This window comes from Coffea arabica, chromosome 3c (genome assembly GCF_036785885.1).
Source record: "Coffea arabica cultivar ET-39 chromosome 3c, Coffea Arabica ET-39 HiFi, whole genome shotgun sequence".
Classification (NCBI taxonomy): domain Eukaryota; kingdom Viridiplantae; phylum Streptophyta; class Magnoliopsida; order Gentianales; family Rubiaceae; genus Coffea; species Coffea arabica.
The window spans coordinates 5,324,507-5,348,912 of NC_092314.1; the positions used below are offsets into that span (position 1 = coordinate 5,324,507).

Below are 24,406 nucleotides of genomic sequence, written 5' to 3' on the forward strand. Positions count from 1 at the left end.
ACCTTTGGACTGGAATTTCAAACCAAGTTTGCATTTTGTCACATCTAAATTCTAAACAAAAAGAAAGAAACAAAGAGGATATAGAAACTCCTATACCCATGCATGCAGCAACATAGTAGTAAAAAAGAGACTCTAGCTTTGCTTTATAAGAAAGACTCAACCAGAGAATTAGATCAAAGCCTCTGTAGAATTAACTAGACGAACACCGTACCAAGATTCTGGTGAAACAATCAAGGACGGAAAAACTTACCAACTTTTTTTTTTTTTAAAAAAGGAAAAATTCCTGCTGTGAAATCGATCTCCTTTCACAGTCAACGGCTGAAAATTAGTTTTTACTAGTATCATTTATCGTGAATGAACAAACTTCGATAAAACGTATGAGCTTGATTAGTTTATGGGCACAGTAACTTAATTACTACTAGTTCTTTGGTTGGTTGTATAAACCGAAACTTTCGCGCAACACGTGATGGCTCTTAGTTAACTACGCAGCTCATTAGAGAGCGTAAAGATTCTGCAACAAACAAACCACAAAAGAATAAATAAGCAGAAAGACAGCAGCACGATCCGCAGGCTACTGATTTTGGGAAGATGACGGCCGTGGCAAGCATCTCAGCTGCCGTGAGGAGGCTTCAAGAATTGTTGCTCGACGAAGCGAGAGCTTTAGGCCAATTAAAACCGGTGGTCGAGGGCACTGTGTTGCCGAGACTGCAGGAGTCGGAGGAAATGTTGATGGGGCTACCAGCCCATAAAATAAGAGTAAAAGGAGCCCAGGATGATCTGGAATTTGGAAGAAGGACCAGAAATCTGTTGTCTTCTATTGAGGATAAGGTGGAATCGTATGCCCTCCAACTTGGATCTGCAACTAGCAGCAGTCGTGAAGCATGTTGCGGTGGTGGTGGTGGTGAGAATACAGCGTTTGGGAAGCTCGTAGCTGACTTGAAAGCTTCTGTTGATGGACTCAAGGATTGCGTTACATCCTACTGTGCAGAACAAAATCAATATCCACAGATTCGAAAGCTAGGACAAAAGTCCCAATGGCTCGTCTCTCGAGCAAATTTCTCTAGCGGCCGCTGGGGAGACGAAGCTTTTGGATTGGAGGAGGAAGTGCGTAAGCTGACAAAGGTTTTAGTCAGTGAAGAGACTGATCCCAGAGTCGTTTTCATAGTCGGAATGGGTGGAATCGGTAAAACAATCCTTGCCAAAAAACTGTTCAATCACCCTGACGTTCGGCATCATTTTAAGGGTTTCGCCTGGGTCTATGTCGGTGGTTACTGGAGCACCAGAGATATCTTGGTAACTATACTCGACCAACTGTCCTCCTTGCCGAGGAAGAAACGGGAGGCGATGATGAAATCCGAGGAAGTGGAGCTGGCCCCACAGGTGTTCAGAATTCTACAGCGAAAAAGTTGCCTGGTCGTTTTGGACGACTGTTCCGACCGTGAACTCTTGGATATCCTAAGCATTGCCGTCCCATTTGCGGTGAGGAGTGCTAGTGCTAGCAAATTCATTCTCACCACTCGAAACCGGAATTTAAGCAGATTTCTTGATCCAGGTGCAGTATACAGCTTGCGCATGGAATCACTGAATCCCAACAAGAGCTGGGATCTATTCTCTCATATTTGGCGCAAGCTAAAGGGTCAGTCTCTCTCAACTTAAAACTTCAATTGTTTGAACAATCATATTTGCTCTCTCTCTCTCTTGTTCTCTTGTTCTCTTGTTTTGCAAAGTGGTATTAACAAGAGATTTTACTACAAACTCGACAATGAATATTCATAAACATTCCCGAACAAATCACTTGGGGAAGAACATTTGCCTGCAATTTCAATCAAAATTAAGCTCCTCTCATACATTAATTCTCTACAATTAGCTAGAAATTAATCAAAGAAAATCAAAATTCCATAGTTCTACTGCTCATGAGGAGCCCTACTTGACGAGAGAATTAGCGACAAATATACGATATCTACAATTGATTCTGTGTTACACTTGTATAACCTACTTTAATCTAGCCTAAATAGTAGAGAAGCTGACGGTATTTCCCGTGGAAGGAAGCCATATCATATCGCCACAATTAAACTGGCAAGAGACACGACCCAAGAGGCAATTGATTTTTTGTTACATGGTACTTCATAGACTTGGGTGCTGACGCTTGTACAGTTGAAAGTAATCTTAACTTTTACGCAAGGCATTTTTTGGTGACATTCCAATTATTATTATTCATGTCATTTTCTAAAAAGCGCCAATGTGGAATGCCAATAATATATAGTAGCTACTTAATTACTATCACTGTTTTAAAAAAAATACTTGAGCTTGGGACAAAATCCTGGTTAACAAAATTGTAATTTACAGATGCTCCTGTTGGTAGATTTTTAAAGAAGATATAACCCTTATTTGAATCTCAAGGTCTTGGTTTGTTTCGTTAATTGGCTTCTGGTTTTCTCTACAGCGGGTCCGATCCCAGGGAAACTGGTGCCAATTGCATGGGAAATATTAGCTCGATGCGAAGGCTTACCATTGGCTATCATTGTACTGGCGAGCATGTTAAGCACTGAAAGGGAAGGTGAGCGGAATAGGGTGCTTTACAATCTTCTTGAGAACCGCCACCAGATGGATGGATTTCCCATAGGCTTTCATTGCCTACAGTCAGCTTACTACGCTTTGCCACTGCGCCTTAAGGCGTGCTTTGTTTATTTGGGAAACTTCCCAAACAATTCAAGAATACAAGTAGAGAAGTTGTGCCAGCTTTGGATTGCTGAAGGTCTGATATCAGCTGAGGATAGGGCAAGCGAAGAAACAATGATGGATGTTGCAGCAAAATATTTCGGCGAATTGGCACTAAGGAGCTTGGTAACTCTGGAAGAAGATGAAGTGTCAGACTTAAGGCTCATGTCCGGCCACATTCAAGGCCTGATAAGAAGTCTCTGCATAATAGAGGGAAGAGAGGACGAATTTTTTGAGATCATGTCTGGCTCGGAACCAAATATGATTTCAAAAGCACAAAGATGTGCTATATATTTCGATAAATATTACAGCGTATCAAATGGTATCCCCTCTGCTAACCTTCGGTCTCTTTTATGCCTCAACTCTGAACAATCAAGGCAAGGATCTAGGTGGCCACAGGGACTTTTTAATTTCAGAAAACTTAGACCGCTAAGGGTTTTAGATTTTGACAGAGTTAGTTTTCAGGATGGAAATCTTCCTCAAGGAGTAGGAGAGTTAGTCTACTTGAGATACCTGAGTTTTCGAGGATGTTACCTCGAGGATTTGCCATCATACATTGGCAACCTTTTGTACTTGCAAACCCTCGACCTAAGGGTTCAAAAAGATTGCATAATGACCATTTCAAATGTCATTTGGAAGCTTGAGCGATTAAGACATCTGTATTTCCCTCTAGCATTTCAAACTCCTGAACATCGTGGAATGTTGAAACTAGATAGCTTGAAACAACTAGAGATACTTGAGGGATTGAATACAAGTGTGTGCAGAGCAAAGGACCTCATAAAGCTGACAAACCTTCGGATTCTAGCAGCAACTGCAGAAGGAAACCTCGAGGACTTGGAGCTCATCATCCGCTTCATAGGCATCAACTCAAGCCACTTGAAGAGGGCATCGCTTGACATTAAAAAGTTTGATTGTTACTCTGACGAACGGCTGTCTTTCATAAAAAGATTATTCAGCTGTCCTGTTCTTGATACTCTGCAAATAGAAGGGCGCATAGGAAAAACGTCAGAAATTGGTACTATCTCTGGAAGATTTACTGAGATTGTGTTAAATGGTTCTGAACTTGATCAAGACCCTATGCCAACACTGGAGAACCTTCCCAACCTGAGGATCCTTGTCTTAGAAGTCGAGGCATACTTAGGAAAGAAATTGCATTGTTCTGATACAGGTTTTCCTGAACTCAGGAGTTTAAAGCTCTCCAAGTTGTACAACTTAGAAGAATGGGAGGTGGACGAAGGAGCATTGCAAAAGCTTTCTACTTTAGAGGTTTCCATGTGCAGGAGAATGAAAAAGCTTCCTGAGGGATTACAAAGCATCATTACTCTCAGAAAGCTGAAGGTCAGCATGATGCCACAACAATTCTTAGGCAGGCTACGAATGAAAAATGGCAGAGGAGGAGAAGATCGTCACAAAATCAACTCGAAGTGTTCAATAGAATTTGGAAATGATGATCCTTGGCTTGAGTCCACCAATTCAGCAAGTCAGGTAATCCTTCACCATCTCCCCGTGGAATTTTATTTACACGTCAAATCTTTCATCCTTCATGAAAATTTGTTGCTACAGGTAGGACTTCTCGATGCCAAACACACTAGTAAATATTCATTCTTAGACTAAGTTAATACAAGATGGAAGTAATGTACAGTTGGATACATTGCACTAGCTGTCACTGTAGTTGATACTTCAGAGAAGGCCTCCTTTTTGAATCCCTCCAGATTCAGTTTTTAGGTCAATAAAATTTTACTTCTATATAAAAGCAGTCCTAAACACCTATGATTTCACATACCTTTTTGGGTTTTTGGAATCTTCAATTTTCAGGACCAAAATAAACGAGCAGAGACTTAAAAAATTTCCTGGGCCTCTTCAGTCTTATAGTCAAGCTTGGAATATAGAGTAACAAGCTAGTTTATTGTGTTTAATACTCCACATTTCAGCTAGCAATACAGGAATTCCCAGAAACAATAACACTAACTACGATTGAATCCCAATCCCAGAAACTGCTTGTATGACTTGAGAGCATTCCTTGAATAATGTTATAAGTCTAATAGAGATGTTGTCAGATTAGACATCCTAACCTCTTTTATTTATTTATTTATTGGTTTTTATTTTGCAGCAAAACAATTCCTTTGATGGCAGAACCACCGAATCTCAGGCTTCAAGTTCAAGTCGTAGTCCAAACCTAATCGGAAGTTTTGCATGCTTACCAGAAACTGAAAGGGAAAGAGATGTTTACCTCCAATGATCCCAGTTGAGAAAATGTACCAAAATTGTGAACTTTCATCTCCACTTTAACTTGCTTGTGCCCTGCTCCAACATTGTGGCATGGCCTAGGTATGCTCTTCTCAGAAGTCAGACCGGAGAAGAAAGATGGATATCAGTCAAGCTCAAGCTCCAGACACTGTCAGAAGTTCACTCTGGACTCCAAGAAACGAATTGAAGGAGGATGTTTACCTTAACGAGAGTTGCACTAGCCAATCCCTGTTCTTGAGGAAAGGCTTCTTTCTTGCGCCGTAATCTTCAAATCACTCACCAAATGCCCTGCTTCAATATTTTGCCATTGGTTAAATGAGTTTTCAATTGTTAATTTGAACTTTATCATGTCAAAAGACTTTCACTTATGAAAGCTGTATTCTGAATTTCTGTTGTTGTATTTCTATGTAATAGTAAATGAGCTCATTTCCTGTGACAATCTCTTCATTCAGTGTGGATTAGGCTCTTCTTTGCATGAATAATGTTGGCCATACAATCTCATTTTTTGGTCTAAAATAGTATTATGCTTATGCTTCTCTCCTTTATCAGATGTAAAATGCTCTTGGCTCTGTTATTGCTTCCAGTTGATTTCTGTTGTCTCTATGCATAATGATTATTTCTTTATGCCTAAACTATGGCTATAGAGGTACACTCATTCAATTTTCGCCTTTTTCTTTTTACTTTCTGTTCATTGGAGAAGGGAAACTTGCAGAAGCTCAGACATGTTTTTTGGAGTGTAGAAAGCTATTTGGATTAGAGATGCATGTAGCTCCGTTTAGATGTACATTCATCCAGTATCTTAGGTTAGAAAGAAGATGATTACCATATTTTTACAGAAGACATGATAACACGCATAGCAGAAAGCCGGCAGATAGCATCATCTAGCAAGGTTCATTGACACCATCACATCGTCAAATAAGTTCTAAAATTTATAACCATAAAAAGCTTCTGCCAAATTTCTGTAATTCTATATAAGGTCATGCGATTATTTTCTAAGGAATATATCTTTTTTTTTTTTTTCAATTTAGCCCTTGTGCCAACTCTCACGTGTCATGAGACCTATTGACTTGGAATCGTTTTTTTAAAACCATATTTTAACTTCTCTGATCCCAAAGTGGATTCAAGCAGGCATGGTTGAGATTGGTGGTTTATGTACAATTGTTATATATATATTTCTAAAATCCATATAAACGCTATGGTTGAAAGTTAGGATGTCCTCTTATCGTTAAAAAATGTTCATAGCACCTCTCATAATTCAAACTAATATGGAATTTAATTAACAACAAGCTTTTCAAAAATGTTTGTAATATCCCCTTATGATTCAATCTAATTTGGAATTTAATCGATAACAGGCTTGTTACTTAGGAAAGTGATACCATTTTTGGGATGAAAAAACGCATTTTGTCCATATTACACCATTTTTTTGGTCTCAAATTCCTTTTTTAATTCTTTCTTTTGCTTTATAATTTTTTTTTCCTTTGTTTCCTTCTTTTCTTCTTCTCCCTAAACCGCTGAAACCCATCCCACCAGTACCACCACACCACCAACACTGACCACTATAACCCCCACGTCCACCAACAAAGGATTCTGATCATCATTGAATTCTTGCATTAGTGTGACCCCTTTCATGTTGGGATGGTGGTTCTAAAGTAAGCTAACATAGAAAAGAATGTTTTGAGTGAAGGTGAGAATTAACAGGCAAGAGCGGCAATACGTTGAACATTAATTTCATGGGGAGCCATGGTCTAATCCCTAAGTTGCGTCTTCAAAAGGTGGAGAGACTTTGAATGGTGTTCCTGTCCTGATCGGCCAGATTGCTCAATATTACTGAAAACTTGTAATTTGCCACTAATCTAGAATAATGTAAAGGCACTGAAATGTTAAAACTTGTAATTTTTCATTAGTAATATCAACAATGGTTATGGTTTTTGCCTTTACGTTCCTTTTCTCTTCAATTTCTTGTTTACCGTTTTATATAAGGAGGAGGATGAACAAAGACCTCTCGCCATCAAAGTAATCAAACACTAGAACCAAGTAAAAGCATTAACAAAGAGGTCTCAACATTTGCACTCATATGTATGGGAAAATCATCATTTTTGGTGTGGGGGTCTAAAGTAAGCTAACACAGCAAAGACTGTCTGGATTAAGGTGAGGATGAAAAGCAAGATAGCCAATAGTTTGAACCTTTCCCAGGGAGCAATGTTATAGTCTCTCAGTTGGATCCTCAAAAGGTGGAGGTTTGGAGTGGTGTGCTTGTCCTGGCCGGCCAGATTGCTCAAGATTGTAGGCAACTTCTCTTTATGGTAGGGGTTGTCTGCTTTGATGATTCCTTTTTTTGCTAACAGCTTGACATCTTCATAGGTACAAATGAGATCATTCATGAACTGCAGATAAGATCTCACCTCGCGTTTGCTCTTGCCCTGTTGTTGACTCTCCTCGTAATGCTTCAGGCTTTTGAAAACTAGTTCTGTATCATCACCAATCGTGAATACCGGCAAGTAAAGACGAGCAAAGATGAAGTAGTCTGTAAAACTTATCTCTGTACAGCCCACCTCTTTCACTTTCCTAAAACGGATTCCCTTCTTATTCAACTCGGAGGCGCTAAGAGTCAAGTCCTTGGTCCCATGGACTCCCCCGCTGTCCCCCAAATCAACATCGCCTGTATCAGCTTCATCGGGGTTGACATTGCTTAAACTTCGTCCTGGATCAAGCATGAATGAGTGGAGCGCATGAAGCAAGTCAGTAGGCTGCTGCTCTTCACCCCGGGGCTTTGGTGATGTAACAGTTTGATTGGTAACATGTTCTCGAGCAGGCAGAACAAGCAACTCATACAAGATCCGCTTGGGCAGTTGTGATGGGGTTTCCCTGTTCACTTGATTTAGTATTTTCTGGAAAAAACTCTGCTTCATAAATTCATTGAGCACCACAAGTGGGACTTGATTTCCAACAAAGAACATCGCCTCAATCCACCTGTTGACATCCTCTTTCTTCTTTTTTTTGCCAAAGATAATGTGATTATCGGGATAACCCAGTTGCTGGGAAGAAGCTCCGAGGATGAATAATGCCAACTGGAGGAAGAAGCAACCATCTTCAATCATCATCCACCGGAACTGAGACTCTGTCAAGTTACGCACGACTCCCCCAGCATCAGCATAACTAGCTCTGGCTCTTTTCTCTACCCTTCTCGTTGCAAACAAGTAATTTTCTATGGTTCTGTTCTTGTCTCCAGATTTTTCCAGTACTTTATCCCACGCTTCCTTCTTTCCACTGACCTCGGATTCGTCTTCACGGTAAAATGGGCCAAATCTGGGGTGCGACACTTGGAGCTTTCCCTTTTCTCCAAGTTCATCAAGGACTGAAGGGTGACACTTGCATATCCTCCTATGAACAGGCTTCTCATTGACCGCGACTAATGGGATGTCTTCAGGGTCATCTGAGCCGTCCACCAGTTCGTATTTGTGCCAAGAAGTAGACATATTGAATCTGCCTCAGGTCAAAACGCAGATTCAACTTATTTATGGCTCCTCATCATACAACAATTTTACTTCTGTTGGACCAATAAAATTGGGAAAAGAAAAACGTTTAGGAGTTTCCTATCAACAAGAACCAGTTACCCCTTTTCACCGAAGCGGACCTCAAAAGGGAAAAACAGTTGAAAGGAAAAGCATGCCGTGAATTATGCAGATGGAAGAACAGTTACTCTAGGTTGAAGGTTCCTCAGCTCCAACGAAATTCTTGGCTGGAAAAACAATATGAGAGAGTGAAAGTTCATAGTAGCAATGATGCTCGGTTGAAGAAGAAAGAGCTAAAAAGAACAGAGCCGTTTGTAGTTGCCCAGTCGGAACTTGGAAGCTGGTCCAATTTAGTGAGAATCCTTCTAGACCCTTCACAGAAATGAGAGAACCAACCAGGCGTTCACAATCACAGGGTCCTACACCACACCGGCAAGAATTTGTGTTAATAAGAGTTTGCAAAATGGGATAATTGTAGAAACCTCCCTGAGGTTTCTAATAATTTCACTAGTCTCCCCTGAAGTTTATAAAATTATTCAAACCTTCCTTAAGATTAAGATTTTGATAACAAAATTAGTCCAATTAGAAAAAGTAACATTAAAAAAGTACTTTAAAAAAAGAGATGAAACTTTTATTCTATAAATACCCTTGATGCATGTATATGAGTTGTATTAGTAAAAGAATAAAAATAATTAACAATTAAAAACAATTAGTACACACATTTTACTATTTAAAAAGTTTATATTTAATAAATCAGACAATACAAATAAGCAATAAAACTACATTAATGATCACAAGATTCAGCAGAATAGACTAGTCATCTCTTTTGACATGATATTTGCTATGATTTTTGTGGTTTTAAAAAGAGGTGACTAGTTTATTTTGTTAAATCTTGTGATCATTAATGTAGTTGTGTTACTTTTTTGCGTTGTCTAATTTATTACATGTGAATTTTTTGAGTGTTGTAATGTGCGTATTAATTATTTCTAATTTTAAATTATTTTTATTCTTTTACTAATACAATTTATATACATGCATAAAGGGTATCTATGGAATAAAAGTTTCATCTCTCTCCTTAAAGTACTTTTTTAATATTACTTTTCTAATTGGACTAATTTTATTATCTAAATCTTAACCTTAGAGGAATTTTTTATAATCTTATAAACTTTAGAAAAGGCTAGTTAGATTGTCAAAAATCTCAAGGGAGGTTTCTAAAATTATCCCTTGCAAAATTTGATGCCTGTAAGTTGCCCAGTATACACTATGCAGAGTGATTTTTTTTACCCCCTCCCCCTCCACCGGCCTCTCTTTTTCCGTTTGGGCCACTGTGCCGAGTGAATTTTACGACACAAACAATTTTATTGGTAACATATTACCTTTTTACGGGGAAGCATTTGCAATTACCCTTTTGCGGGACAAACAATTTTATTGGAAACATGTTATAGTAAACTTTTCCATATAAGATCCTAAAACAACCAACCATCCACGCAGATATCTCCGGCATTGTTTATCTTGTCCCGAATCGTCCTAACGGCTCAAATAATTCAGGAAATCAAACTGAAGTTAATCTAAGTTTAGAATGAGGAACATAACTAAATGAAGTCTTCCACGTTTGCGAACATAAGAATCGGTTTCATATATGGTGGAAAGCTGACTCACCTATGCATGGTGGGAATAGCAAAGGAAATTAGGACAACACATCGCAGTGGAGCAGGACCAAAAAAAAGGGTTAAAAGTAGTGACCCGAACGGGGTAGCAGATGTTTCAGACAAGTTCATTGTACTTTTAAGAGAAACTAGAAGGGGATCACCGCGCAATACCCGGTGTTAATTTCATATTACCCAGAAAATGCTCAGATTTTCAAGTGGAGATATCATAAATCGTATGTATTTAAGTTATTTGGTTATAAAATGATTAAGTTTTTAAATAAGCAATGTTGTAAGAAAATGCAAGTAAATAAAGGTTTGCATCTAACATGGTGTCGAGAAAAAGATCGAAAAGAAAATAATTGAGGTGAATAAAATTGAAGCTCATCAGTATGATTTTGCTTCATGTAAAGATGGGATGAAGTGTTGGAAGAAATAAATGGGAGATTCGAAATATTAAACAATGAATAAATACTATTAATTTTTTCTATTATTTTGTGGAGGATTGATTATCTGTGGTGTTTTTAAAATTACAACGAGCATTAATTTTGATGTTGTTCAATCGTTTCTATATTGTTTATCCAATTCTTTGCATGTAACATGAAAATCGGAACAACTAACGCAACAACTCTGGTAAGGAGAATGGAAGTGTGATACATGGTATTTAGGTGTACACTGAGAATGAAGGGGGTTCATATTTCTTAAAAGGGCAAATTACATTTTACCCCCTTGTGGTTTTCGCAAAAATCACGTAACCCCCCTATGATTGTAAAAACTATACATAAACCCTCTATGATTTGGGTTAAAGTGTCAAATAAACGGAAAACATCCATCGTGACGATTCGTGTCTTACACACGCTTGTACTACTGGTAACAGTAAGAAACGTTCCCATATTACGCTTGATCACTTTAACGGATCCAATAAAGCCTAGATCTGTGCTCCTTATCTCTTTCAATGACGGCAATGGATATGGCTCTGTAGATGGAAATGGTGGTGGTTATGGGGCTGGAAGCGGAGGCAGTAGTGACGGCAATGGATTTGGCTCTGTAGGTGGTAATGGTGGTGGGTTGGATAAGGTGGAGGTGGTGGTCCAAGCGGTAAATATGGTCCAGATGGCGGCAGTAATGGTGATGGATGGAATGGTGGTAGCTATGGTTCTGGTGCAAGCAGCAGGCAAGGGAGTTGAGGCAGCAGCTATAGCTACGGCAGGGGCTAGTGCAGGGGCCCTGGCTTAAGATATGGCAGCAGTAGTACTGGTCATGGCAGTGGAGGTAACAATGGAGAAGGGCAGTATGGAATCACTGGTGGGGGCCTAGACAGGGACAATCAGCAGCTCCCATACAACATGAAACTATGACTAGAGCTCTTGTTTCAGAAATCGCTTTTTTTGGTAGTTGACCAACGGAAAAGCATGGGAGAAAGAAAGATGCAGAAACCGGAATCCTATCTCTTGAAGAGAGGTGCAGAAAGCTCTCCCGTTGACTCTGGTGGGCCTTCCACCACTTTGACTGTTGCGGACGCGAAGAAAGAAGTAATGAAAGGAAAGGGAAGCCCAAGCCGTGTTCGTTGTTGCCTTTTTTTGTATTTATATTAGGGTAATTTAGACATTTCGCCCACAAATCGTCACGATAGGTAGTTTCCGTCTATTTGACAATTCAACCTAAACCACAGAGGATTTATGTATAGCATTTAAAATCATGAGGGGGTTATGTGGTTTTTGCGAAAATCACGGGAGGGTAAAATGTAATTTACCCTTCTTAAAAAGGATCCTCCATGCAACAATCTATCTTCACAGTCAATGGAAACGTTCCCTAACCGAAGTTTATTGTTGGGAAAATGAAATAACCAATTGACAAATAGAAAGGTAGAATTCTTGGCGCACTTGAGTTTCATGCCATAACAGGCCATTTATATGAAATTAATTACTGATTATGCAGAAAAAGGTAGCATGAAAACGGTGAAAGCATGCAAATTGCTCAATACTAGCCATCTAACTTGCAAATTGTTGTGATGACAGATGTTGAATTATTTGAGCCCATACAATTAGGAGGCATATAATTAGTAAAAAGAATTATTGAATTAAAGAGGTAAGTGAAAATTGCAATTCAGTGTCATTAAGAATACAACCCACCGTAACTGGACAAAATTAGGAAGTACATAATAGGTTCACTGTACACAATATGATGCACTGAAACAAAAGTTGGTCACTATCTTTACAAACACAACCTCTTATTTAAAATGTAAAAGGTACATAATGTCTACAATAATATGTATCCAAAAATGAGGCTAATAAATAATCACTGTAGATCCATACAGGACAGACATAGAAATAATGCCAATCTTGATTCTAGGGGTGCATAACACTTCAATCATGATAATGCAAGGGAAACGATAAGAGTTCTTCCACTCTTCGGGCTTTGACTCATTGCTAAGCAAAACAAGCCAAACAAATCATTAAGCATTCTCTCAAATAATTTACTTAATTTGAACTCAAGCCACACAATCAAATAACAGTAAGTTTAAAGATATCTAATTGGGCCTAGAACAAGAAAGCCTAAAGAAGTGTCAGATGTTTTAAATGAGATCCTTTAATCTCTATATCTTGACTAATAACCTGCACATAGAACAGCAAAAACATATTCCAAAGAAAGTGAAGAAAATTCTCTTAACAAATTTAGCAAGTCAGAAAAATGTTGAACTCAAAGTCATAGCTCAGGAAATCCTCATCAATCCATTTTAGCTGTGAGGAGTAAAGACAAGTTAGATTAAATAGCTATCAATGATACAATCAACCAAACACAGTAGCTCTAGTATGGTAAAAGAATATTGAAATGGTCAAATAATAGTGAATTTCCCAAAGAATAGGAAACTTAAATGACCAATGCCTATCTTAGCGCCAAGTAACCCAAGGGTCTTTTCTTGAAACTTAATCTCTAACTTTTTCTTAACATTTTAATCATTACAGTAATGACCATAATGATTTCAGTATCAGTATTTCAACTTGCACTTTTTCCCACACCTTTCTTCTTTTCTTTTATGTCCCTCCTCATACTGCCAATGCCTCTCATCCTTTTTTCAACAAGTTTATACCTATAAATATTGAAGTTCAAGAAATGAACCCAAAAGGTTAAAGATGAAATATACAAATTTATTACCAAGTAAAACTTACTCTAACACAAAAGTGTAATCAATCTATAAAATTAATCAATGAAAAGAAACTAATGATTCGTTATTCAAAAGCCCATCAAAAGAAGATGACATTTTCACACTACAAAATAGTCTATCTAGATAGCCAAATAAGGAAGCTGACATGCTATGGAGTTCCAAATACGGATGTGCACAATATTTGCTCAACCAAGTCACCTAGTTTAAGATATTCTCACCTGTCAATTAAGTAGAACTTATACTATCATTAAAACCCAAAAAAGGAAAAACAATAATAAAAGGTGAACAAACAACTACTTAAAGGCTATCTTCACCATTTGTTTATTCTTAGACCACAAATAAAGATTGCTTCTTCCTGTAGTGGATACCAAAAAAAGAAGAAAGAAGAAAGAAAAGGTCAGAGATAAAAATCTGATGGGGAAAAATTTATCCCTGAGAAATTGCAATGGCAGAGCACCTTCAGTTGTGTAGACAATCATCTCTCTAGTCTTACTCTCAAACATATACTACTTTAGAAATATTGACTTGTCCTAAAAGATGCAGAGACAGAAATTGCATGAAAACCAGGTCTCATTGTGAGGACCCGTGATTTTCTTAGTGTCTAGGTTTTATTTATTTTCTTTGAATTGCACGTTTTTCTACATTTTCTTTATTTGGAAAATTTTAAAATCTAATTTTATGAGTAAATATAGTTTTTAGATGATTTTTCTAGTATCGAATTGGTTTTGAGAAATTAAGAGCGTATACCGGACGTGGGACCCACTAGTGCGAAAAGTTCAGAAAAATTCGGCCAACTAGATTAAGTTTTGGATACTGGATTTAATAAACCGGGTGTTAAAAGATAAGCAGAGGTTGCTAGTTGGATTGATGTGAGAGGGGACAAAGTGATAGAGGTGCATTAAATGGAGTGACAAGTGTCACTTGGAGATTGGGTTTACCTTTTGACTATTTTTTTTTGTTTTACCATTTGACTAATTAAACCAAAATTAGTGGCTTGGAGCTGTCACTTGGAGCTTCATTTTCCAAGCTTGTGGCCGGCCAACCTTAAGGAAGAAGGAAAGAAAAACCTCTTCAACTTCTTGGTTCATTCTTGCTCAAATCCACTAACCCAACCGTTTAATCTTGTTTTTGTTCTATAAAAACACTTAAGGGAGTGGTTGTGAGGTGTTTATTGGAGTAATTTGGAAGATTTAAGTGCAAGGTTGTTCCATTTCTTGGGTTATCAAGGTGAGTAGTGAAGGAACTCCTTTTGTCTTTCCAATAATGCTTAATTAGTAACCTAAGTGAGTTAAAGTGATGATCTTTGGTGTTATTTCATGATTTTGATTGAGATTGATGACACTTTCTATTTAATTAGGATTTTTCTGTTTTCATATGATTATTATTATGTAGTTATGTATGATGCTTGGAAATGGTATATAATGATTCTAGAAGGTGGAAAAAGTGGAAGATTGCAAGTAATTTCTGCTTTGGAAGAAATCTGGAAAATTAGGGTTCCTTGGTTCTTCATTCTGTCCGAAATTTTAGGTCATAGATAGAGGCCGAATTGGCCTTAGCTCAAAACATAAAAGTTGTAGGGAATAATATTTTATAGGTGCCTACAAAATTTTAAGTCAATCGGAGTAGTGTAGAATGAGATAAGTCAAAATTACTATTGCTGTTCTGGTTTTACCCGAAATTGGGATTTGCTTCTGTAATTGGTTGTTTTGGTCTGGATTGCTTCCGAATGAGTTGTTGAGGACTTCTGATGAAATTTAGCCCTGTTTCTTAGCTTTCAACTGGTTTTGGAATTTTTGGATTTGGACTTGTAGAGCCTGAGTTATGATATTTCCGCTAGAATGCATTTTGGTGAATCTATTTTACGTTTTGATGTAGTATCTTGCAATTTTGACCTGTTTGCACTCAAAACTGGGTTGAGTGACCTTCTGTGATGTTGTAGCCCTGTCTTTTAGCTTCGAAATGGTGGGTCTTACACCTTCATCTGATAATCATAGGGCATTTGGTGCCATTACCGCAAAAAGAAGTCAAAAACTGTTTTTTTCAGGGCCAAAACTAATTGCATTTCCGAATTTTCTGGTTTTCTCTAATGATTGTATATGCTTATGGAACCCTATTGGGGTCATATTTGGCATTGATTGATGATTATTTATCGAGTTTCATTGTACTTGTTTGTATGTTTTAAGGCTTACTTTTATTCCGGTCATTTCTTAGTTAACTTTTACTTTGAGCCTAGTGAATGGGTTTTGGAAATGAGGTGAATTTTGTGTGAAATGTTGGGACTGGTTCGAGGAAATAATGAAACCTTAATGGCTGGAAAAATAAGAAATTTAGGGGAAGTGCTGCCCGATTTTCTAGGCCGTCTGGTTCTTTTAAGTTGGATTTGCCTTTTGGTAGAAATAAAAGGGGTTTTGGGTTGTTGAACCTAGGTCTTTATGCTATCTTTTTGTTCCCAAAAATCATATTTTGTACCCTTGCATTAGTAATTATTTGGCGAGGCATATGACTAGTAGTCGAGTCTCATGTGCATTTTGTTTACTCGATTATGGATGTGAAACCTTCAATTGGTTTATTTTGGTTATTTTAGGGTTTCTTGGCGATTAAGGCCAATCTGAAGTAAAAACTTTTGAAGTTGAGCCGGTGAGTGTACCACTCCCCTCCATTGCTGTTTAACTTGATTTTTGCTCTGCAATCTGTTTAATTTGTTTGAGACGAGAATGTACTTTATCACACTCGTTCTCTTGTCTGTTCATATGCCAATTTTGGTGTCAATCTGAATCTGTATCTGTATCTGTTCGGACGTCGTTTGGAAACTTGCAACCAACGACCTTTCTGTGACCTATGAACTCAAATCTTGTGGCTAAGTTATTCGAGTCAGGCCGGCAAGGGCCTGGACGATTAGATAACGAACCACGGTAGTCTGTTTTGGGATCTTTGGGTATTGAAACCCTTGATTCCGGTATACTCGAGTATTACCATTTCTGTTCGGTTACGGTTAGCGGGCCCGGTAAAGGGGTGTTTGGTGGACGGAATTCGGTTTAAAGAGGGGTCTACGGACGCGTTGGTTCTATATACGTTGACGGAGAGTCAACCGGTTTGGATCAAGTACTGCGCTGAAAATTTGGCTCCTGAGAGCCACCCGTATCCTTCTGATTTGAATCATTGGTTCCTTTGTTTTACATCTGGCATGTGTACTTGAGTTGCTAAACGTGAAATGCCATGATTTTATTGCTATCTGTTTGGTACCTCATTGAGCGCAAGCTCGCCCCTTTCTGTTCCTTTTGTTTTCCTTACAGGAAAATAAACACTTTTGGTCTGGATTTGACAAATGGCTGCCAAATTGAGCTAGTTGAACATATCTTTTGTATATCTCATGTATTAAAATCCTAAATGTACTTTTGGGGACTGTTTCCTTTTGATTTGGCAAACTGGACATGTATTCACTTTTGAATACTTTTGTATGCCACTTTGGCTTGTAAATGCTAAGTTTCAAGATGTGAATGTTTGCTTGGTATTTGGTTGGGTTCTGACGGGTCGGTTGCTATTCATGGCCGACTCCGGATTTCATTTTTTTTTTTTGGGTTATTTTACCATTTTGATTTGTTTACGCTCGTTTGTAAGTTTCGGATCGCAATAGATAGCTCTAGTCTGCATCGTTAGTCCTGACAAGAGTTGTGCAGGCAGTCCGCTAACCCCTTTGGTTCGCCTTAGGGGAAGGTGGGGCTGTTACAAGTGGTATCAGAACCACTTCGCGTGGTCTCTGAGCGGAGTGAGACTGGGCCAAGTGGTGTTGTGGTCCTAATTTCATGAATATGTCTAAGTGCTCGTTTGAGCATAAGTTATGAACCGGGCATGTGATAAGTGTACGAATCATTACCATGGGACTCGAGGAAGTTAGGTATGTATGTCGGGTAGGAATCTTTAATAAGGATGGTTTATTCTTGGGACCGGCCGGCTCGAGTTGTGAATTATCTTAGATGGGATTCTTGTACCCGGATACGGAAGAGATGTGAGCCTAGGTTAAAAGGGACTTGGGCGAACTAGAAGTGTAATTCTATGGAATTGCGCGTGGTCTATTCGGGTATTGTTAAGCATGATCGCTCTTGATTAAGATATAAACGGTGTTGTTTTCGTAGATTAAGGACAGAGCCCTAGAGAGAAAAGATTTTCGTTAGTGATTGTTGTACTTGTGACCTAGTGTGTCTATAATACTTTTGGATAACCCCGCTACTTTCATGGATTTGTATCTAATTGACTGCTATTGTGTGGCTTGCTTGATACAGTTATGTTATATAGGTATACTTTTGATCTGTACGTACCTGTTGCTACTTGCTTTTGCCTACCTATGTTTAATATTATATTCCCGTTCCGACCCTAGATTTATTAGACCAATGGAAGGCACTCGTAGTGGACGGGGCTGTGGGCGTGGAAATAGGCAACCTACGCCTTAAAGGGGTACTGGGGAAACCTCATATGGACCAAACTCTGAACCTAGGGTTGACCCCAATGTCCAAATAGCTGCTGCCATGCAGCAAATGACTGATTTGCTAGCCCAAGTGGTGCATCAACAAGGTCAAAACCCTAACCACAACCCTGGGAATCCTGGTAATCACATAGAGGGTGAGGATAGAGCCCTTGAGAGATTTCAGAAGTTCTCCCCACCCAAATTTCTTGGAGGCCCTGATCCTGACGTAGCTGAGAAGTGGCTGGAGAAGATGATCGATATTTTCGCTGCCTTACACTATACCGAAGAGAGACAGGTAACCTTTGCTGTCTTTCAACTAGAGAGAGCCGCCCGTTCCTGGTGAAATGTTATTCGAATGAAATGGGAAAGAGAACAAACCCCGAGGACGTGGGCGAACTTTATGAGAGAATTTAATGCCAAGTTTTTTCCTCCTCTCATCCAAGAAAAGAAGGAAGATGAATTCATTCGGTTTCGCCAGGGAACTCAAACCGTAGCCGAGTATGAGAGTCAATTCACTCGGTTGTCTAAGTTTGCGCCTGAACTGATCGTCACTGAAAAAAGACGGATAAGGCGTTTTATTCAGGGACTAAATGTTGAGATTCAAAAGGATTTAGCGGTAGCTTAATTTAGTACCTTTAGTGATGCTGTGGAGAAAACTCAGCGGATAGAAGATGCGAGGCTACAAGTGAGAAATTTCCACACCAAGAAAAGGGGCTTTCCTGGGAGCAGCTCGGAACAAGCGGATAATAATACCACCCCTAAAGTTCGAAAGGGAAACGGGGAAGTACGGCTACCGGGGGTGACAGGTGGTGTTCCACAGGGGGAATCAGTTTCTGTTACTCGTGGTCCCTGTGGATATTGTGGAGGGCCAAATCATACTGAAGCAAATTGCTGGAAGAAAGAAGGAAAATGTTTGCGCTGTGGAAGCGCCGAACATCGGATTGCTAACTGTCTAACTCGCCTGCGCGAGCGGAGAGGGACTCTGCCACCAACCAAGCCCAATTCTCAGCAACTAGCCAAGAGCAACCCTGAACAGACGAAAGGAGAAGGGACGGGATCGAAGGCACCAGCTCGAGTATATTCTCTAGAGCAGCATCAGGTCCCTGACTCGTCTGAGGACGTAGAAGGTATGATCCGTTGGGTACCCTAGGTTTTGATAAATTCCGCTCATAGAAAATTTCGAGAACGAAATTTCTTTAAGGGGGAGAGAGTGTGAGGACCCGTGATTTTCTTAGTGTCTAGGTTTTATTTATTTTCTTTGAATTGCACGTTTTTTCATATTTTCTTTATTTGGAAAATTTTAAAATCTAATTTTATGAGTAAATATAATTTTTAGATGATTTTTCTAGTATCGAATAGGTTTTGAGAAATTAAGAGCGTATACCGGACGTGGAACCCACTAGTGCGAAAAGTTCGGAAAAATTCGGCCAATTAGGTTAAGTTTTGGATACTGGATTTAATAAACCGGGTGTTAAGAGATAAGTAGAGGTTGCTATTTGGATTAATGTGAGAGGGGACAAAGTGATAGAGGTGCATTAAATGGAGTGACAAGTGTCACTTGGAGATTGGGTTTACCTTTTGACTATTTTTTTTTGTTTTACCATTTGACTAGTTAAACCAAAAACTTACCAAAATTAGCTTCATTTTCCAAGCTTGTGGCCGGCCAACCTTAAGGAAGAAGGAAAGAAAAACCTCTTCAACTTCTTGGTTCATTCTTGCTCAAATCCACTAACCCAACCGTTTAATCTTGTTTTTGTTCTATAAAAACACTTAAGGGAGTGGTTGTGAGGTGTTTATTGGAGTAATTTGGAAGATTTAAGTGCAAGGTTGTTCCATTTCTTGGATTATCAAGGTGAGTAGTGAAGGAACTCCTTTTGTCTTTCCAATAATGCTTAATTAGTAACCTAAGTGAGTTAAAGTGATGATCTTTGGTGTTATTTCATGATTTTGATTGAGATTGATGACACTTTCTATTTAATTAGGATTTTTCTGTTTTCATATGATTATTATTATGTAGTTATGTATGATGCTTGGAAATGGTATATAATGATTCTAGAAGGTGGAAAAAGTGGAAGATTGCAAGTAATTTCTGCTTTGGAAGAAATCTGGAAAATTAGGGTTCCTTGGTTCTTCATTCTGTCCGAAATTTTAGGTCATAGATAGAGGCCGAATTGGCCTTAGCTCAAAACATAAAAGTTGTAGGGAATAATATTTTATAGGTGCCTACAAAATTTTAAGTCAATCGGAGTAGTGTAGAATGAGATAAGTCAAAATTACTATTGCTGTTCTGGTTTTACCCGAAATTGGGATTTGCTTCTGTAATTGGTTGTTTTGGTCTGGATTGCTTCCGAATGAGTTGTTGAGGCCTTCTGATGAAATTTAGCCCTGTTTCTTAGCTTTCAACTGGTTTTGGAATTTTTGGATTTGGACTTGTAGAGCCTGAGTTATGATATTTCCGCAATCTGTTTTACGTTTTGATGTAGTATCTTGCAATTTTGACCTGTTTGCACTCAAAACTGGGTTGAGTGACCTTCTGTGATGTTGTAGCCCTGTCTTTTAGCTTCGAAATGGTGGGTCTTACACCTTCATCTGATAATCATAGGGCATTTGGTGCCATTACCGCAAAAAGAAGTCAAAAACTGTTTTTTTCAGTGCCAAAACTAATTGCATTTCCGAATTTTCTGGTTTTCTCTAATGATTGTATATGCTTATGGAACCCTATTGGGGTCATATTTGGCATTGATTGATGATTATTTATCGAGTTTCATTGTACTTGTTTGTATGTTTTAAGGCTTACTTTTATTCCGGTCATTTCCTAGTTAACTTTTACTTTGAGCCTAGTGAATGGGTTTTGGAAATGAGGTGAATTTTGTGTGAGATGTTGGGACTGGTTCGAGGAAATAATGAAACCTTAATGGCTGGAAAAATAAGAAATTTAGGGGAAGTGCTGCCCGATTTTCTAGGCCGTCTGGTTCTTTTAAGTTGGATTTGCCTTTTGGTAGAAATAAAAGGGGTTTTGGGTTGTTGAACCTAGGTCTTTATGCTATCTTTTTGTTCCCAAAAATCATATTTTGTACCCTTGCATTAGTAATTATTTGGCGAGGCATACGACTAGTAGTCGAGCCTCATGTGCATTTTGTTTACTCGATTATGGATGTGAAACCTTCAATTGGTTTATTTTGGTTATTTTAGGGTTTCTTGGCGATTAAGGCCAATCTGAAGTAAAAACTTTTGAAGTTGAGCCGGTGAGTGTACCACTCCCCTCCATTGCTGTTTAACTTGATTTTTGCTCTGCAATCTGTTTAATTTGTTTGAGACGAGAGTGTACTTTATCACACTCGTTCTCTTGTCTGTTCATATGCCAATTTTGGTGTCAATCTGAATCTGTATCTGTATCTGATATCTGTATCTGTATCTGTTCGGACGTCGTTTGGAAACTTGCAACCAACGACCTTTCTGTGACCTATGAACTCAAATCTTGTGGCTAAGTTATTCGAGTCAGGCCGGCAAGGGCCTGGACGATTAGATAACGAACCACGGTAGTCTGTTTTGGGATTTTTGGGTATTGAAACCCTTGATTCCGGTATACTCGAGTATTATCATTTCTGTTCGGTTACGGTTAGCGGGCCCGGTAAAGGGGTGTTTGGTGGACGGAATTCGGTTTAAAGAGGGTTCTACGGACGCGTTGGTTCTATATACGTTGACGGAGAGTCAACCGGTTTGGATCAAGTACTGCGCTGAAAATTTGGCTCCTGAGAGCCACCCGTATCCTTCTGATTTGAATCATTGGTTCCTTTGTTTTACATCTGGCATGTGTACTTGAGTTGCTAAACGTGAAATGCCATGATTTTATTGCTATCTGTTTGGTACCTTATTGAGCGCAAGCTCGCCCCTTTCTGTTCCTTTTATTTTCCTTACAGGAAAATAAACACTTTTGGTCTGGATTTGACAAATGGCTGCCAAATTGAGCTAGTTGATCATATTTTTTGTATAGCTCATGTATTAAAATCCTAAATGTACTTTTGGGGACTGTTTCCTTTTGATTTGGCAAACTGGACATGTATCCAATTTTGAATACTTTTGTATGCCACTTTGGCTTGTAAATGCTAAGTTTCAAGATGTGAATGTTTGCTTGGTATTTGGTTGGGTTCTGACGGGTCGGTTGCTATTCATGGCCGACTCCGGATTTCATTTTTTTTTATTTTGGGTTATTTTACCATTTTGACTTGTTTACGCTCGTTTGTAAGTTTCGGATCGCAATAGATAGCTCTAGTCTGCATCGTTAGTCCTGGCGAGAGTTGGGCAGGCAGTCCGCTAACCCCTTTGGTTCGCCTTAGGGGAAGGTGGGGCTGTTACACTCATATTCAATGAAAAAACAAGAAAAGAACAAAAGGATTCAACTTTTAACTGAGCAAAAAATGATTCCTGAACCAGTTTAGAGGTTTCTTCGGAAAATCTTTAAACTTCCCTGCAAAAATGAAAGTGAAAAGTCTTAACCTCGACCCTTTTGTTCCATATTAGTTAATGTTATTTATCATTTAACTTCTGATTTAACAGATGCACTTGATATAATTTTGGCAGATTTCATTGTGACAGGTAAAAAGATTCACTCAAAGCTAGTATTTAAAAAAAGAATATTAAAATCTAAAAACAAAAGGCCCAAAGTACCGTGAAAAATATTGGAGCAAGAGTTTTACCACAATTTTTTGCCATCGTCCACAAGCCTCTGTCATAGAGGGAAAGAGGGAAGGTCACAAATTGAAAAAGGAAACAAACCAGAGCAAAAAACTTGTGGGCTAAAAAGTTTCTTACCACAAAAGTTGTTCTTCCTCACTCTGTAAAAATGCAAATTGTAATATGAAAGTATAAACGAAGTAAAAAGACGGGAAAATCACAGATGAATGTGCGCCAAGAAAAGAAGCAATCAGTGTTTCTATAACAGGGGCTCTAGAATGCATAGGTGGGATTAAATGCTTCTAGAATGCTTTAAGAAACCACTATAACTCATACTTTCTGTCAAACAGCACCAGAAAAAATGTTTACAGAGGAAAACATTGATGTTCATGCCTATTTTTTAGCTAAAACCTAATAAATTTATCTTCCTTTCTATAAAAATAATAGTATAATCCAATAAAATAAAAGATAAAATAAAAACTTCAAGTGATTTGAGAGTAGAGACTGAAATTAAAAGGACAAAGTTTTTATCGGCAAAAAATAAATAAACAAATAAATCAATAGATAAATAAAGCAGAACAGACCTTTGGAGGACAGAAAGTGATGGAATATATCCACAAGTACTTGCATTTGCATCCCATAAAAGTTTTCATCTTTTTCCTGCAAAGATAATACTATAAAAATTAGGAAATCGGATAAATAAAACATAAGAGACATAAAATACAATAAAAAATCTTAAGATATAAAGATTAGAAGATCAAAGTTCTTATTGCTAAGAAAATAATTGAGTAACAGAGATATTAAACCAGGCTTTATTAATTTTTAAGCAAATAAAGACCATTGGAAGAACAAAGAAAAGTTGAGTAAATCTACAAGTTATTTGTAGCTCATCTCATCTAAAAAGATCAGAAACAAAAGCCAGAAAATTTGGTAGAATTGTACGAACAAAGCGTGAAGAATTGTACAAACAAAGCGTAAAGAATCAAGGAAAACTTACAAAATCTAATTAAGGTGCTGAAGCTGATTTCTAACATTTCACCTGCAAGATCTAAGCACAAGAAAAAGAGACGGCAGAACACAAACTCAGAAGCATACTCAACAAGAAAATAAAAAATAGTAGATTTCTGGGTTTATAAATACTTCCGACTTTCGCTGCTTTTGGATAAAGATTTTACTATAGCTTTCTTTGTTTGCTTAATGAAGGAGATGGAATAATAGTGAGTGTGTTTGGATTGTAAGTTATTTGAGATATTTTTACTGTAGCACTTTTTGTGATGTGATGTATGTGAGATAAAAAGGTAATTGGGAAGATAAAAAGGTGTATTGGAAATTGTAATGGTGATGTAAGTAAATATATTTGGCCAAATAACTCACAATCCAAACACACTCAGTATTTCAGACCTCTGGGTTATTAATCGAAAGATTAACAAATTTTAGCAGGAAAAATGTCTTTCTTTTGTAAATAAGGGAAACTGTAAAACTTTAGGAAAATATTGGAGCTTACCAATTAAGATGATTTCTGTGTCTCATGCGTTTAGTAGCTTCATATCCAGACCAATTCTAACAAGGGAAAAAAATCAATTAGAATCATATAATTGAAAAAAGGAAAGAGAAGAAAGAAAAAAGGGGGAGGGGGGAAACGGGAAGGAAAATCACAGAAAAAAGGACCAAATAAAAAACAGCAAAAAGGAAGAAAGGAACAAAGAAATGAAAAGAAAAATGGAAGGGGAGAGGAGAAGAGCTCTGGAGAGCAACGAAGCAGCGGAGATGAATGAGGGGAAAGAAAACAAGGGAAGCCCTAAAACAAAATTTTTGGCATGTGAGAAACACATGATGGATGACCACCAGCTAGCCAACAAACTTGGCCACATCAGCACAACAACCACCATTCGTAACAGATCCATTCGCGCTTTTACTATATAGGTTGATAACATGTATGCTTCTCAACAACTTATGGGCATTTGTATGCACCAAAAAATTG

At 38.2% G+C, this 24,406-nt stretch overlaps 2 protein-coding genes and 1 long non-coding RNA gene across 9 annotated transcripts; 1 reads left to right on the plus strand and 2 right to left on the minus strand.

The window, feature by feature from the left end:
- Window positions 1-450: 450 nt before the first annotated feature.
- LOC113734348 (uncharacterized) lies at window positions 451-8,895 on the minus strand. Of its 5 annotated transcripts, none has more exons than XR_011841499.1 (4): window positions 7,150-8,895; window positions 5,167-5,253; window positions 3,511-5,053; window positions 451-1,813 (listed from the first exon to the last, which is right to left on the minus strand). XR_011841499.1 is itself a non-coding variant. In XM_072082031.1 (2 exons), exons 1-2 carry the CDS (start codon window positions 8,439-8,441, stop codon window positions 5,238-5,240), a joined length of 1,308 nt encoding a protein of 435 aa, XP_071938132.1. In that variant the 5' UTR covers window positions 8,442-8,895; the 3' UTR covers window positions 3,324-5,237. The 5 variants fall into 5 exon arrangements, 2 of the variants coding, with proteins under 2 accessions (XP_071938132.1, XP_071938131.1); XR_011841500.1 differs by lacking the exon at window positions 451-1,813 and having other exon boundaries at window positions 3,324-3,693; window positions 4,949-5,053; XR_011841498.1 differs by lacking the exon at window positions 451-1,813 and having other exon boundaries at window positions 3,324-5,053; window positions 5,167-5,256.
- On the plus strand, window positions 589-5,440 carry LOC113734347 (probable disease resistance RPP8-like protein 2). Its single transcript, XM_027260859.2, has 3 exons — window positions 589-1,636; window positions 2,444-4,203; window positions 4,829-5,440. The coding sequence occupies exons 1-3, from the start codon at window positions 589-591 to the stop codon at window positions 4,955-4,957; spliced, it is 2,937 nt and encodes a 978-aa protein (XP_027116660.1). The 3' UTR covers window positions 4,958-5,440.
- Window positions 8,896-12,182: 3,287 nt separating the features above from the next.
- Window positions 12,183-24,288, minus strand: LOC113734349 (uncharacterized). Of its 3 annotated transcripts, none has more exons than XR_011841501.1 (6): window positions 23,930-24,288; window positions 23,423-23,473; window positions 23,010-23,085; window positions 22,564-22,586; window positions 22,449-22,477; window positions 12,183-13,214 (listed from the first exon to the last, which is right to left on the minus strand). It is a non-coding gene; the product is annotated as an uncharacterized lncRNA (long non-coding RNA). The 3 variants fall into 3 exon arrangements; XR_011841502.1 differs by lacking the exon at window positions 12,183-13,214 and adding an exon at window positions 21,752-22,219; XR_003459279.2 differs by lacking the exons at window positions 12,183-13,214; window positions 22,564-22,586 and adding an exon at window positions 21,752-22,219 and having other exon boundaries at window positions 23,930-24,287.
- Between the last annotated feature and the right edge of the window lie 118 nt (window positions 24,289-24,406).

Bases quoted from the DNA above. Each gene is read 5' to 3' on its own strand.
- LOC113734347 (XM_027260859.2), top strand. From the start codon at position 589: ATGACGGCCGTGGCAAGCATCTCAGCTGCCGTGAGGAGGCTTCAAGAA. The intron at 1,637-2,443 runs GTCAGTCTCTCT...TTTTCTCTACAG, and splicing joins TATTTGGCGCAAGCTAAAGG to CGGGTCCGATCCCAGGGAAA. The intron at 4,204-4,828 runs GTAATCCTTCAC...TTTATTTTGCAG, and splicing joins CCACCAATTCAGCAAGTCAG to CAAAACAATTCCTTTGATGG.
- LOC113734348 (XM_072082030.1), bottom strand. From the start codon at position 8,441: ATGTCTACTTCTTGGCACAAATACGAACTGGTGGACGGCTCAGATGAC.